The sequence below is a fragment of the Nansenia antarctica genome (assembly GCF_963989245.1).
Source record: "Nansenia antarctica genome assembly, chromosome: 7".
NCBI classification, from domain to species: Eukaryota; Metazoa; Chordata; class Actinopteri; order Argentiniformes; family Microstomatidae; genus Nansenia; species Nansenia antarctica.
The window spans coordinates 8,686,437-8,701,919 of record NC_137677.1 but is presented as its reverse complement, the minus strand read 5'-3'; the positions used below and the strand labels follow the sequence as shown (position 1 = coordinate 8,701,919).

At 48.9% G+C, this 15,483-nt stretch overlaps 1 protein-coding gene across 1 annotated transcript in view; it reads left to right on the top strand.

Moving 5' to 3' along the window:
• Positions 1 to 8,529: 8,529 nt before the first annotated feature.
• The window catches only part of rfx2 (regulatory factor X, 2 (influences HLA class II expression)), a gene marked incomplete at both ends in the record, with an annotated part of 10,624 nt that continues 3,670 nt past the window's right edge, over positions 8,530 to 15,483 (top strand). Inside the window, 5 exon segments of the mRNA XM_080536507.1 lie at positions 8,530 to 8,634; positions 9,806 to 9,895; positions 10,415 to 10,497; positions 10,889 to 11,159; positions 13,018 to 13,092. Coding sequence (XP_080392633.1) covers positions 8,530 to 8,634; positions 9,806 to 9,895; positions 10,415 to 10,497; positions 10,889 to 11,159; positions 13,018 to 13,092 — 624 coding nt within the window.

Here is a 15,483-nt window from a genome sequence, read left to right as displayed (position 1 = left end):
CCCGCTCCCCAATTTATGACCTTTATTATAGGCTAGTAGCATATCTTATTTTAAAAAGCACATAGTTGGCATGAGCTGCACAGTGTTTGTTTTGGGGTACATTTTTAAAATTATGTCTGGGTGCAAGATAATTAAAAAAATGGATACTGTCCATTATGTGCTAACTGAACCGTTTGGTCTCTGTGCGTTGGATTCTCTGACATTAACTCTGTTTTAATAGGTTACGCCAAAACCCCAGTGACAGAGATGCCATGAATTCACTGAGCAGAGCAGAGACACTGAAAGGGGAGAATGCCTTGAGGGAGTTGTTAATGTGTGCTGTTTACTACACAAGGACATGACAATTTTACAATGGTGGTGTGATACATTTTATTTCTGAAGTGTTTTGCTCACACCCGAGGTATTAACGTCACCAGGAAAGATAGTGTCTCCATCTGTTGCGTTAAAGTTTACAGCGGAAGTGGGCACCTGTGCTTGGGACTAGGTGTTCTCTTGCAGCGTTGAGTCTTCAAACAGGTAGATAGGTTTGGAAATCAAATAGTCGGCTGTTGTCTCCAGGATACTCAGTAACAACCTTGCCGTGTTCACATATTTTTTACCCATGATTGGCTGTGCGACTCTGACTAGCAACAGGTTAAAACATGTTGTGAAATGAAATGCTTTTCATAGCCTCTCTCTCTCCCTCGCTCTCTCACCAGGGGCATTCTTTACATTCCACCTGGTTTGTATCGTAGCTACACAACTGCTAATTAAATTTCCTGCCACAAACAGCAGACAGGGCTCTGACATTTGCATCACAATGACAGTTCCCCCCCCCCTCCCCCCTTCAGCCATTCAGGCAGGGACAGTAGACCTCCCCCCACTTTCTCCCTGCTTTTTCTCTGGTTCTCTGGGAGTTTTTAAGGTTACTTCATCTGTAAAAAAAAAAAAAAAAAGTTTATGAAAAAAAGCAAACCATTTCTTATTTATTTCTCATATGAAAGTAAAAAATAAATATAAATAAGTATAATATTAAAGCAAACAATTTCTTATTTATTTCTCATATGAAAGTAAAAAATAAATATAAACAAGTATAATATTAACTTTTGATTAAATAATGAATGACTGACTGTATGTAGCCTAGGTCCTGTGACTCCCTCATTGAGTTTTGCTCAGACTGGGCTGTACAGCGTTTCTTTGAGACTGCGTCTGTCGGCAGGGCTACACTTCAGAACCCCTTTAATGAGAGCATTTGACAAGGAACAGTGGCAGAGGAGGCTCGGAGGCTTTGCAGGTGGAGACACTCTGGGGTTCAGGGCTGGAAGCACTCGTTAAATTGTCCTTGTGATCCTCTCCCACATCTTCTCTCTGATGCATTCAAACCTGTTGACTACAAGGAATCATAATGACTAGAAGACGGGGATCTCTGAAAGGTCTTTATCGTCTTTGACATCACAGACCCCACCGTTTTTCCCGACACAATCTACGCGACACTGTAGTTGCGAAACTAGCATGTAATTTATTCTGATGGCCTGTCAGCATGGTTTTGTAGCTCGACTGCTCGATTGAGGAGGAGATTTTCATAGATTTTCTTGTTGTCTTGAGAAAGAAGTGTACCCTGTGTTCAGCAGTGACTGACCGATAGTTATTGACATTTGCTAAGTGAACCAAGAGCATGTCAGATACAAACCGATCCAGTATCTATCCATTGAGTAACTGTGACCATATAAGACTTAACCGTTGTAGGATAGGATCTATAAGGCTCTAAAACAGACAGGAACCGTGGTATTCTGTATTCTCGGACATGTTGTTTCTGTCTTCAGAGAGTGTCCTAGTAGCTTGCGGCTGTCTTCTAATCTGATCTCAACAATCACGTTTGAACTGGCTCCAGATCTGACGCCCACGTTGCTGACGCGGCCGACTCTTACACCAGTGGCACACCCTTTGTAGCAGGCTGTTACAGCTGGTAAATAACCGCCACAGGAGTTGTCCACTTTACTGTCATGGCGACAATGTCACCTATGATCATGTGTCAAAAGGGTAATAAGGAGTGGTTGAGTCCCAATCATCTGGGTGAAATGAGGTGAGCCCACTATGCGTCGTGGTCAATGTGAAACCATTTAGCAGTGACTCAGTGGTTTGTTTAATGTAGAGCTCGTGGAAACATATGATGAATTGCTGTGTGTGTCATGTCTGTTTTGCAATGAGACTCTTGCCAAAAGAAAATGGAGATCCCTCTTTATGAGATAAAACCGTTATCTTGGGTTGGTGGGAGATGATCACACTGCTTCTGCCAGCTCCTGAGGTAATCTCTGAAGTCTCTGCCTCTTTAGAAAAGGGCGCGCACCTGAAGACGTGTCTGAAATAAGCTTTTGTGCGCGAGTGAGTGACCTCCTGCCTTGTTTTTCTGAAACGAACAATATAATAAATGATAAGATAATGTGGGTTTATATTTAGATCTGCCTGCCGTGTGTAGGAACGCTCGGGGCCACCACAGGTGATCACAGCGTTGATTAATTTCGCTTGAATTAGCCTGGTCACGCAGACCATGAAACATGGAGCACGTTTTGTAAGAAGTATGGTGCGGAGTGAGGCCGTCCCTTCTTTTGTGGTTCAGGGAAATGAGGATCTTGAGTCTGGACTTAAGCTAAAGCCCATGAGTCCTTAGCCACTCCATGCTCTTAGTCATGGATTGTTTTGATTAAACATGATCCGTCTGTGATGATACCCTGCAAAAGGTCATGTTTTTCTTTGGATTATCAAAGGGAAAGCTGCTCAGCCATTATAGTTCAGAAACGCCAGGAAGGGTTATTTCAGCAGAAAGCACGTACGTAATGTGGAGAATATTTCTGCATGACACAATAGACCTAGGAGGCTTTTGTCCCCCGGTATCTTGGGCTTGCATCTTCCTGTGTATGGTTCTTTTTTAGTTGCCATCCCCACCGGCGTCCTCATCCACCTTTGACACTCACTGGCAACAAGGGCTGTTCTGAAAGGAAGGCTTCAGAGTGACAGTCGTAGGGCAACAAGCTGCATCCTCTAACCATCTGCGACCCTCACGGTTTTGGGTCGAGGGTGAACTGGCTTGCCGCTGTCTACAGAGTGTGTGAGAGATTTTGTATTATCAAACGTCCAATACGAAGCTACAAATAGTTCTTTGTTCCGTCTTGTGCATTATAAGTGAATTATTAATGGGAATGTTTTGAAAAATACGGTTTTTGTCTTCTGCCCACAAATGCCTGGTGTTTATGGGAGATTGTGGAATCTAGACAGATATTTGGTGTTAACACTTGTCGCCAATCTCACTTATCGCCTATCTGTGTCGTAACTCATTATTCTTACATTGGTGATGGCATGGTATATGGATTTGAGCGGTAGGCCTATAGGGTATGTGTTATTATACAAGTGGAATGAGGAAACGGTCCTTACTCAAATTCCACTTAGTGTCATAAGTGACACAAACCACTCAACTCCATTACCATGCAATTAGAAAACACAATTACCAATATACAATGTAGCTACCGGCAGACAGGTATTTTGTGGATATTGTAGTTTAGTAGTTTTTCTATACGTAGCCCTGTGCTAGCAGCCACGTGGGAACGGTTTCATTGTGTTTCACAAACAGGTTCTCCTCTATCTCCATGGGCAACAAGGTGGCATGACAACAGAGACTGATGTTCCCTCCACTCTGTCATCACCCCGCTGGAAAAACAGGAGATAATAGACCATTAAGAGGGAGAGACACCCACATGCAGGAGATTACTTCCAGGACAGTTACAGCACCTACAGCTACTCTGTTTGTTTACTAGGTTGACCTATCCTAGTTGAAGCTGGTTTAGGTTTAGTTGTTCTTCTTATACAGTCTTACTGTATGCTCAGGGTTGTTAAATGGGGGATGTACTGGGGAGGTGAAAATCTGGAAAGGGTTACAAGGGGGGTGGGGGGTTGGGGAAGAGGTGTATGGGTGAACACACAGTCTCCATGGCAACCGTTTGATAATTCTCCAGGCTCGCTGTCAGGCCTGCGCTCCACATGGTGACGGATGGCCGTGGCGACGTGGACAGGGTGGGCTGTAGCGGTGACCAGAGGTGGGGGTGGGGGGTGGGGGGAGGGGGGGGGTGGTCAGAGAGAGAGGGGTGAGGGGAAGGTTCTGGGACTGGTTTTATGGGACCCTGGATGGCTCCTCTGTGGAGCTGGCCTGGTCCCCTCCTCTCCCTCCAGCTCTGCCATCTGCAGACCCCAAGAGCTACTTTGATTGGATTAGGCATGAATTAATGAGACAGGCTTGAAGAACAGCCTCCGTTGTGGAAATCTCTTATCGTATCTTAATTCGCTTTTTGTGAGAGCGTGTGCGCCTGTGTGCGCTGTGGTTATGTTTTCATTGTTTTTGATTTTTATGGAATAAAAACATCAAGTCCAACCTGGGTTTCATACCGTAGGAGGAAGGGTATTGGATTGATCACACAATAAAGATTACCTGAATGAAACTCTTAGAGTAGAAATGCATGTTCAAGTGTTATCAGAAGCCTATTGCTCCTCTGTTGAAGTACATTTATCAGTGTTGTGAGGGATGGGGGGGGGGGGGGTAGGAGCAGGATATCGTCAGCGAAAGCAAAGGCTAGTTGGCAGTAAAAGCAGTGGTGCACAAATGCCCCCCCCCCCCATAGACTGCATTTTAATGGCAACAAGTGTGTCTGTTTTATTGCCTGGTTGTTTCTACTTCCGATGCGTTGTAAAAGCACTCCCCACCACTAGCCTGCCTCGTTGACTGACTGTTTATTTCCTGCGTGGTTTATGAAAGCGGGAAAAGTAATTTGTGCTCAGTTTTCAAAGTAAATAGTTGTTTTTGGAGAAGGGAAGGTGGAAGGCAAGCTTGGAGGATCACTTGCTGCCTTTCTGATGACTTAGAAAGCAGTCCTTGTTCATTTGACCACTTGAGTGCAGAGGGAAAGTAGGGATATTACATTCTTCCCTCTTCAATCACGTTGAAACCAGCATGGAGTTTTAACATTTTTATATAATCTTTCCTCTCCATGGCACAGGAATGAGTCTGCCCCCAGTTTCTTCCCCCTGGTGTCTGAAATTAATAGCTTACGTATTTATTGTTGTAAGTTTCTGCTTAGTGTGAGATAGACGGATCAGTTGGGGGATGGCATTGTTTGGTTTGGGAAGTATTCTGTTGGTTGCTTAGCAACAGGCTCCTGGAAACGGGAGTGGACGGTGTTGCCACTAGCAACCGTTGTTGCTCTGCAAACAATGTGGGCCAGTGCAAACAAGAGCCAAGACTGTGGGCTCCTGTTTTTAATTGAACATCTGTATGTGTTTTTCTCTGATTGAGCGCTGTTTGAGTTAGATTTGTCAGTGACAGATGTTTAGATCTTGTCCAGGTTTTCATACCCAATAGCAGGTATAGCAAAGTTTTTTTACTGCCTGTTAGATTTAAAGAGGTTTGAAATGGTAAAAGTTTTTTCCTCTTTTTCTAAACCTTATATTAAAAACTCAGGTGACTCTTAAACAGGAGGAAATCTGTCCATTCGGTGCAATTGTCTAAATTGCTCATTTGTGTGTGTGTGTGTGTGTGTGTGTGTGTGTGTGTCTGGGTTGTAAGGAGAAAGGCTCTGTTCTAAAGTGCTGCCCGTTCACAGTAGGGTTCTGCAATGGTTTGCCGGGGCACCCGCTGGGTTCTGCCTTTGTGGCGTTCATAGCAGCTGGTGGGGAATTTGTGTGGCTTTTAACCTTCACTAGGGGCTCAGCTCAGGCTGGCCGTGGCGCTGGAGACAGCCTTCCCTCTGCCTGTCTCTCTCTGTCCTCCAACGCCTTGGCGCACTTCACTTCTTCCTAAAGATTACACTTAATTGGGCTTTTATCCATGAAAACTTAAAGGACAACTGCTCAGGTTTATGAGCCCTCCCTCCTCCCCCCTGCCTTTTTACCAGTGTAAAGAACCCCCCCCCCCCCCCCCCCAGGCCTCTCTCCCGCCCTGCAGTGAATAATAACCCGCGCTAAAGGAAAGAAGTCCAAAGATAACTGCAGGGATTGTTACCAGTGTATTTATAACTCAACTGACACTCCATGGACAAATTCTTTCTTCCTTTTTTTGAAAGAATATGAGCACCGCGAGCAGAGCTTTTAAGATGTTTTTCATTTGAGCTAAGCTAACGTCATTCAGGGGGGGAAAAAAAAGATCTAAACTCCTAGTAAGCCTTTGTTTTGATGTTGCTCAAGGGACGGTGAACAGTGACAGAACACAGGTCTACCACTAAAAAGGGAGTGTCCTACCTCAGGGGAGACCCTGGCAGAAAGGTGCTAATTTTGCCTCCTCCTTGACAAATACACAGGAGAGGGCCCCAGAGGGGGCTGCGGGGGGGGGGGACACTGGCTGTTTGTGTCTGTTAACACTGTTACAACACTGATGAAGGCTACAGGTCGAAACGCGTTGGTTTTTAACAATAAAGAATAGTTTTTTTATTCACGTTAGCCTACATTATCTTTCAACAGTTGCTGAATGTTCCTCTTCATTACCGTTAAGAGGTTTGAGACGTTTGGATTCAGACAGAGTCTTATCTATACAGCGTTATATTGGCTCTCTTAATGATGTTATGACTGAGCGATTGACACATGTCAGCCTAAAGGAGTAATTGAAGAATTGCAACATCGGCTCCACCATTGAGACTATTAGTCATCTAGCCTGTGTTTTGGCCAAATTACCCCTGCTTGCAGGCACGCCCCGTTCTGTGGTAGTTTGCTGCTGTTCATTGTTATGCGCAAAAAAATAATTTCGCAACAGGTCTGAGAATTACGGCTTGATTACGGTCGGCGTTGTCTGTCACAATAAGTCGTCTTTGCGCTAACGAACACGCTATCGATCGGCACCGGAAAAAAATAAAACAACCTCTATCTCTAGCGATTCAGTTCCATTCAACCACAGAGATGAGAACCGAAGGAAGCACGGTCAGAGGTGAGGCGCAGAACAGATTTGTACCAGACGCTTGTCGAACACATAAAAAAGCTGGGAGCGTTTGACTGGAGCTCAGCAGCACCTGTTGCTCAGCCCCTAATCCTGTACTCTAATGAATATCCCAACCTCCCTCACAGCCATGTCAGGTGGAGAAAGCAGCCTGCTGGTGATGACTTTTAACTCCAGTGCTTTCAAGGAAATCTGGTCCAGAAGAAAGGCAGCGACTTGCCAGCCGAGCAAGCAAGCAATTTACTGTTTACATGTGAGCTTTGATTACGGTGCCCGTGATAAAGACTCCCGTATTGTGAAGTAGGAAAGCGATAGGCCTTGTGTGGCTGAGGCTGGATGTAGGGTTCCTTTATGTCGGGGAGGATGAATTAGTAATGGGAGCAGCTTGTCTGCCGACTGATTAGGACTAATTTGTTTAGCTCCTATCTCCAGAGATGTGCTACCTAATAACGCAAGACCCCCCCCCCGCCCCCGCCTCCTCTTCCTCCTCCACCCCCCCCTCCCTCCTCCTCCTCCCCCATCAACCCCTCCCTCCCTTCCCCACATCTCCTTTCTTCCCCTCCTCCCTTTGCGGCCACACTCGAAAGTTCCTGTGCATGAGCTTAAAAAAGAAAAGAGAAAGGAGGGGAGGCAGAGGGGGGAGGAGGAGGAGGAGGAGGAGGGGGCAGAGTTAGGGGTGGTCGTCATGGATCCCTCACCATAGCAACCGGCAAACGTTTACAAAGCATTGTGGAATTTCCTCATATCAGCTGGATTATTGGAGCCCCCAGAGAACGACTCTCATTTGAAACAAACGCTGGATATCATCAGAGCCCTGGCGGGGACCGGAGCCCCACTGCCATTTTCAACTTTTTTTTTTTCTCTCCTTTTTTTTTTTTTTAGAGGGGCTGCCCGGGAAGTTATATATTTTTTTCTCTCTCCCCCTTGCAGTTCCATTCTTCTCCAATCCCTCCCTCTCTCCACTACTCTCCCTCTCTCTTTCTCTCTCTTTTCTCTCTGAAAAGAGAAAGCCTTTGTGTCACTCTTGTTTTCCTACTTTCTCCTCCTCCCGTCCCCCCTTCTTAACTCGCTGGGCACATTGGGACGCTCACAAACCAGTTTAGAGTTTTCGGGAAACGGCACAAACAATCACGCTCGCTGATAATATTCCCGTTACCGTCTCCGTCCATCCCTCCGTCCTTCACCCCCCGCCTGTCTCCTCCCAGCTGGAAGGGAGCTGAGCTGTGAGCAGTGTTCTGCCTGAATGTGTGTTGTTGATAATCCCACTGATTAAAAAGGGCCAGAGGTGAGAGGTCCTCTAGCCGTCTGAGTTTGACTCAGCTTGCCTTGGCAGGGCCGAGGGGGTTCCTGCGGGGCAGCGATATGAAAGGGGCCCTGGCTGGCTCGCCTTTTTTAAGAGGCCTGGGTTTGGCCGTGGTACAAGCAGCCCTGAGCCCATGTGCAGGCCTGGCGCTGGGTGAGGATGCTTGTTAGCCCCTGTCCCGCCTGGCAGGGTGGTGTGTGTCCTCTCTCCTCTCATGGATGTCCTTGTACTATACCCCCTCCCCCCCCCCCCCCCCCCTTCTCCTCCGTAGAGTCCCAGGATGCAGAGCTCAGAGGGAGGGTCCGACTCGTCGTCCAGCGTGGCGCTGCGTACCTCCACGTCCGCCCAGGCGCCCGTGGTGCAGCCTGTCCCGGCCTCCCAACAGGTACACACACACTCACACTCACACACACACACACACACACACACACACACACACACACACACAGAACCCAGCGCTGCCCACACACACCGCCGTCTCCTCCTCACAGGAGCCACTCTCACTGCGGAAAGAGAAGCAGGATGTTTAAAAGGGAGAATGTTCAAACAGCTGTTGACTCCATCAATCAGGCTCGAGTGTATAACGTCTCGGAGCGCAACCCCCTTCCAAGGAGATTTAGATTCTTACGGAATAACCAACTGTAATACACCATAACAAGCAGGAGAAGACCAGTGGCCCGAGTTAACACGAACCGTAAAAAAGAATCGGTTCCCCCCCCCCCGCTCCTAGCCTCGAGTTACCATTGGCCCACTCGGTCACGGTTTTGGAAAAATGTCCGACGTTCCCGTGAGAATACATACTCCACACTACGCCGTTTCCTCATGTTCATATTTTTGGGTACATTTTACTAAGAGCATCATATTTGCCTCGACAGCCCAAGTGACGCTTGAGAAAAGCCAGCGCTCGACTAATAATAATACCCCGCCGCCGGCTTCACTTCTGACATGGCTCAGACGCCGACGTGTGGAGGGGGAGAAAAAAGCCGAATGGTTTTTTATTTGTTTTGGTTGTCATGAACACAAACCTCCATTAACACTCTCCTGAGGAGCAAGACCAGGAGTGGTCGTCCCGCATCCGCCGCAGACAAACCGCCTGTTGCTAATTACCCCAAAGCCCCGAAATGGATGCCACATGAAAGGGCTCGGGGAAGCTGAAATAACGCAGAACCAAGAGAAGCGTCGTCCGTTCCCCAGAGAACGCTCCCTTCACATTAGTCCTGAAGTCGAACAGAAACGTTCGAATGTCATCATGATGTAATAGACATTCGAAGAAAAAAAAAAAAGAAAAGCATGGTGAATGACATGCTCCTGGCACCGCACCCTGTTTGTCTGGTGACAGGTTGTTTTCTTAGCTTTATGTTGAGGTGTGTGTGTGTGTGTGTGTGTGTGTGTCTGTGTCTATGTTTTGTGTGTGTGTGTATGTCTGTGTGTGTGTGTGCACGTGCGTGTGTGTGTGCATGCACATGTACATCTGTGTGTGTATTTGCACGTGAGTGTGCACGTGAGTGTGCGCGTGTGTGTGTGCGTACACTCACGGTGCGTCTCCTCCCCTACAGAGGGTGCTGGTTCAGGCCACAGGCTCGGCCCAGAAGGCAGCGCAGGTACAGCAGCTCTCAGTTCCCAGGGTGCAACACGTCCCTCAGCAGGTACACACTGTGCACACCTCCCCCCCTCCAATCCCCCCACGAGCCACTAGAGCCATCAGTCCAAGCACATACACACGCACACACACACACACGCACGCACACACACACACACGCGCACACACGCCCTCACACAGCACGGCTCCACTCCCGTTAATATCACACACATCGATTCAGAGCTGAGGACGTCCCTCTTTTGTGTAGCATGCTCTCGGGGGATTGAGTGGTGTGATAGATCTCAATTAGATCTGGCCAGCGTTAGTTCTTAGCTAGAGAGGGGGTGGGAGAAGGGGAGGGGTTTAGCTTTCCGTCACGATGACACTGCGATCCCAACCGCCACCTACTGTCAGCCGTGAGTTAAGATGATGGAAGATGTGGTTGTCTAAAGGAGGATATGACATACGAGTTCCCTTTTTAAGTGCCTGTTCCTCAGGGGGGAGGCTGGTGGAGGTAGGAATCATGGACTTTCCCCCGTCCGCTGATGTTTGACCCGTGGTGTGTTTCTGTCTGTGTGTGTTCTAGGTGCAGCAGGTCCAGCACGTCTACCCGTCCCAGGTCCAGTACATAGGAGAAGGCGGGGAGGCCGTTTACACCAACGGAACCATGTAAGCACACACACTACCCTACCAGCTACGAGGACGGGAGCATCTGCTCATGTATAAACAGATGTCTAAACCCAAAGGGTCATGTTTTAACATCAACAGGCTGACGGAAAAAAAGCACGCCAATATTCATGACGATAAGTGGGGAGAAAACAAACAGAAAAAAAACCCTTTTGTTTCAGCTGTTTTTTAAAGTGCTCCTCATTACGACGGCATCAAAGCTAATTGAACACATTGTGAGATTGTGTGTAGGTGTGATAGACGGAGCGAAAACGTTCCGCTAAGTGATGTAATCAGCGATGACTTGCCCCTCGCTCTCTCTCTCTCAGAGAGAGACGTTACACGTGAGCGTTTACGGTACCTTACCTTCCCTCCTCCCTCCCTCCCTCCCCAGCCGGACGGCCTACTCCTACAACCCCGAGGCCCAGCTGTACGGGCAGGGCAGCGGGGGGGCGTACTTCGACTCCCAGGCCGGGGGCGGCCAGGTCACGGCGGTGGTCTCCTCGGCCAGCGGCGTCCCCTCGCACGGCATGGTGGGCATCGCCATGGACGTGGGCGGCAGCCAGATCATCTCTCAGGGCGGCAGCGCCTACCTGATCCACGGCGGGGGGATGGAGGGCGGCCGCCACCACGCCTCCCACTCGTCACGCTCCTCCTCGGCCATGGTGAGCACACACACACCGCCCGCGTGGTGCCCGCCCGCCCGCCTGGCTCTACCATGTCTGGGCTTTTGGCTCCAGGGGCGGGGGAGGGGGGGAGGGTGAGAAGAGAATATGACCTTTTTAAGTCTGTTACGGGGTACCAAGTGAACCGATTTGAGATACGACCGGGTCTGAGAGACGCCACGGGAACTGTGGACGAGGGAAGTAGGTGTCTCGAAGATTTCCCGATGAACGGCGTATTCGGCGGGAGGCTGTTTGTTGAATTACCTGAAATAAATCAAAAAGTGGGTTTAGCAGGCAGGTTGTTTTAGGTTTATTTGTAAAACCGTTTTTTTTTTTCCTTCTTCCTTTTTTTTTTTTTTTTTTAAATCTGTGTCTTTGAACGCTAACTACCTCGCTATGAGGGGTTGCATAAATTCATAATTAGCTACACTCACGAACAAATTGCCCTTGCGCACAGTTAATCCCTTGCCACATGCCGTACATGACGCACGCTCGCCGGTGTCGCTGTCACCCGCGGCCGCCTGTGCCTCTGCTGACAGCCCTGCCCTGGCGCCCGGACAGACGGCGCAACCTGAGCAACCCTCCTCCCTGACTATGTCAGGAGCAAGAGCAGGACGGGGACGGGGACGGGGACGGGGACGGGGACGGGGACAGGGGGAACCAGGACGAGGCTGGCTTAAATAATTCAGCGCTGCCTTGTTTTAGAGTTTTTCACAGGCACTTGAGCGCCCCGCGAAAACAAAGCAACCCCCTTGGGCTCATTACCATTTGGCCAAGAGCCCTCGGGGAGGCTTCTTAAGGCCTGGAACCATGCCTGCTTCTGCTGTTTTCCTTTTTTCTTTTCCTCTTTTTTTTTTTTCTCTCTCTCTCCGTTCTCAAGTTTGGCCACTACACCACCATACATCTTTCTGTGGGTGTCTTTCTTTTTTCTTTTCTTTTTTCTTCTCTCTCTCTCCCTCTCTCTCTCTTGCTTTTAGTTATTCCCCCTAAGCTTAAAAGCAAGCCCCTGGTTTTGTCATTCGCTGTACCCGCAAGTTAAACTCTGTCTGTCTTATTTTCTCTAGTCCACAAGAGAGAGAAAAAACATCTCAATGATCTGGTCGATTCATTGAAATGGTTCCTTCGGGATAACGAATGGAAAGACGAGATTGCACGACGTGGAAATGTATTGCTTTTGGTGTGTGCGTGTGTGTATGTGTGTGTGTGTGTGTGTGTGGGCGGTGAGGGGGTGTCTAAGTCAAGTCCCTGTGTTACAGACCGGTATAAGTGACCACTGCTATTTGTATAATACCTACTCTGGATTGTATTGTGTGCTGAATGTTGTGGGGAAAGGTAGGAATCGTCAACTCATTGTCATTGAGCGTGGTGTGACCTGTGGCCCTGTTTGTGGAGCACATTTGCATACATTAGAGTGTCAGACAAGGAGGGCCTTCAGTCCGCAGCTTAACCCTATGAGTCCCCCTATTTGCATGCTTTTGTCAGCCAATAATGAATTTGGCCGCAACACTGACTGAGTTTAATGGAAATGCAGAGAACTGGCTGCAGCTAACCGTCTTATTTCCTTTCTGTTTTGTGTTTTGTTTTTTTTTCTGTCTGCCCACCCTCCCCTCTCTCTTCCTCTCTCGATCTCTCTTTCTCTTCCCCCCCCTCTATCTCTCACTCACTGTCACTCTCTCTCTCTCTCCTTCTCTCTCTCTCTCTCCTTCTCTCTCTCTCTCTCTCTCTCTCTCTCTCTCTCTCTCTCTCTCTCTCTCTCTCTCTCTCCTTCTCTCTCTCTCTCTCTTCCCCCCACATTTTTTTTTCATCCTTTTTCATTTTTGCATGGTCCCTTTTTTTTCTTTCTTTTTTTTTTCTTTAGCTTGAAATGGCGATTGAAAACCTCCAAAAGTCTGAAGGGATTGCAACTCACAAAAGCAGCCTACTCAACAGCCATGTAAGTCAACCAGGAAACTTTCTTTGAAAAGGACTAGAGAGAGAGAGAGCGAGAGAGAGAGAGAGAGAAAAAAAAAGGGGGGAAAAAGGCCTGCTTTTGTCTCCTTGGCTGCACCCTACCACTTGTCAGTGTGTTCCCTCAGTGCTGAAGTGAACACACTGACTCCTGCTAGCTACGCTGTGCTGTGCCCATACCCACCAATCACCTCACTGTCACACCAAGGGCTTGTCTCTCCCAAACCTCATCTCACCCAATCAAAAGGATTTGCATTTTGCAAGTCACTTGTTGCTCTCTAACTACTTGTTGATTGGGTGACTTGCCGGGCTTTTTGCGTTGGTGTTGTGTGTGTGTGTGTGTGTGTGTGTGTGTGTGTGAAAATCTGCATGTACGTACTAAAACCTATTTTTTTTTTTTACACATTTGCCTTTTGGCTATATCAAGAGTTAAGCGAAGGTGCTCACCTCGTTTCGTAGTGTGTTCAATACACACACACACACACACGCACACGCACACACACACACACACACGCACGCACACACGCACACACACACTCTCACACTGTCGGTGTCAATTATGTTGCGTAATGCGAGTCCTCTTCCTGGGCGACAAGTATCTCCCTCTATTACAACAGAACGACACGGGAATGAGATTCAACACTACTTGACTGTACTACTTTATGGAGCGCCACAGCTGCTGTTCAGACACCGTCATCTGCCTGGGGGTCAGCGGGGGGGGGGGGGGGGGGGTCGGTCTCCATCCCAGCTCTTAACCTTCCCTGACCTCCTCACAGTCTCCGTGTTATCCCCGCTGTGTCCCACAGCCATAATACTGTCCTCAAATACTCTAGTCCACACTTTGCCTGTCACGCTGTCTGGCCAGCCCAGTGGTGTACAGATGAATGTCCAGGATGGCCCAAAGTGTTTATGTTTCAACCAACAATCATGTCTCCTAGGCAGACACACAGACACACAGACACAGACACACAGACAGACAGACACACAGACACAGACAGACAGACACACAGACAGGCAGACAGGCAGACAGGCAGACGGGCAGACGGGCAGACAGGCAGACAGGCAGACAGGCAGACAGGCAGACAGACAGACACACAGACACAGGCAGACAGACAGGCAGACAGACAGACACAGACAGACAGGCAGACAGGCAGACAGACAGACACAGACAGACACAGACAGACAGACAGGCAGACAGACAGGCAGGCAGACAGACAGACACACAGACAGACAGACACACAGACACACAGACAGACAGACACACAGACACACACAGACAGACAGACACACAGACACACAGACAGACAGACAGACAGACAGGCAGACAGACAGGCAGACAGACAGACAGGCAGACAGACAGGCAGACAGACAGACACAGACAGACAGGCAGACAGGCAGACAGACAGACACAGACAGGCAGGCAGACAGACACAGACAGGCAGACAGACACACAGACACAGACAGGCAGACAGACAGACAGGCAGGCAGGCAGGCAGACAGACAGACACACAGACACACACAGACACACAGGCAGGCAGGCAGACAGGCAGACAGACAGGCAGACAGACACACAGACACACAGACAGACAGACAGACAGACACAGACAGGCAGACAGACAGACACACAGACACAGACAGACAGACACACAGACAGGCAGGCAGACAGACACACAGACACAGACATGCAGACAGACAGACAGGCAGACAGACAGACAGACAGGCAGACACACAGACAGACAGACACACAGACACAGGCAGGCAGGCAGACAGACAGACAGACAGACACAGACAGACACACAGACACAGACACAGACACACAGACACAGACAGACAGACACACAGACACAGACAGGCAGGCAGACAGACAGACACACAGACACAGACAGGCAGACAGACAGACACACAGACACAGGCAGGCAGGCAGACAGGCAGACACACAGACACAGACAGACACAGACAGACAGACAGACACACAGACACAGACAGACAGACAGACACACAGACACAGGCAGGCAGGCAGACACACAGACAGACAGACAGACACACAGACAGACACACAGACAGACAGGCAGACAGACAGGCAGGCAGACAGGCAGACACACAGACACAGACAGACAGACAGACACACAGACACAGACAGACACAGACACAGACAGACAGACATACAGACACACAGACACAGACAGACAGACACACAGACACAGACAGACAGACACACAGACACAGACAGGCAGGCAGACAGACAGTTAGACAGACAGACAGACAGGCACACAGACACAGACACAGACAGACACACAGACAGGCAGACAGGCAGACACACAGACAGGCAGACAGACAGGCACACAGACACAGACAGACACACAGACAGACAGACAGA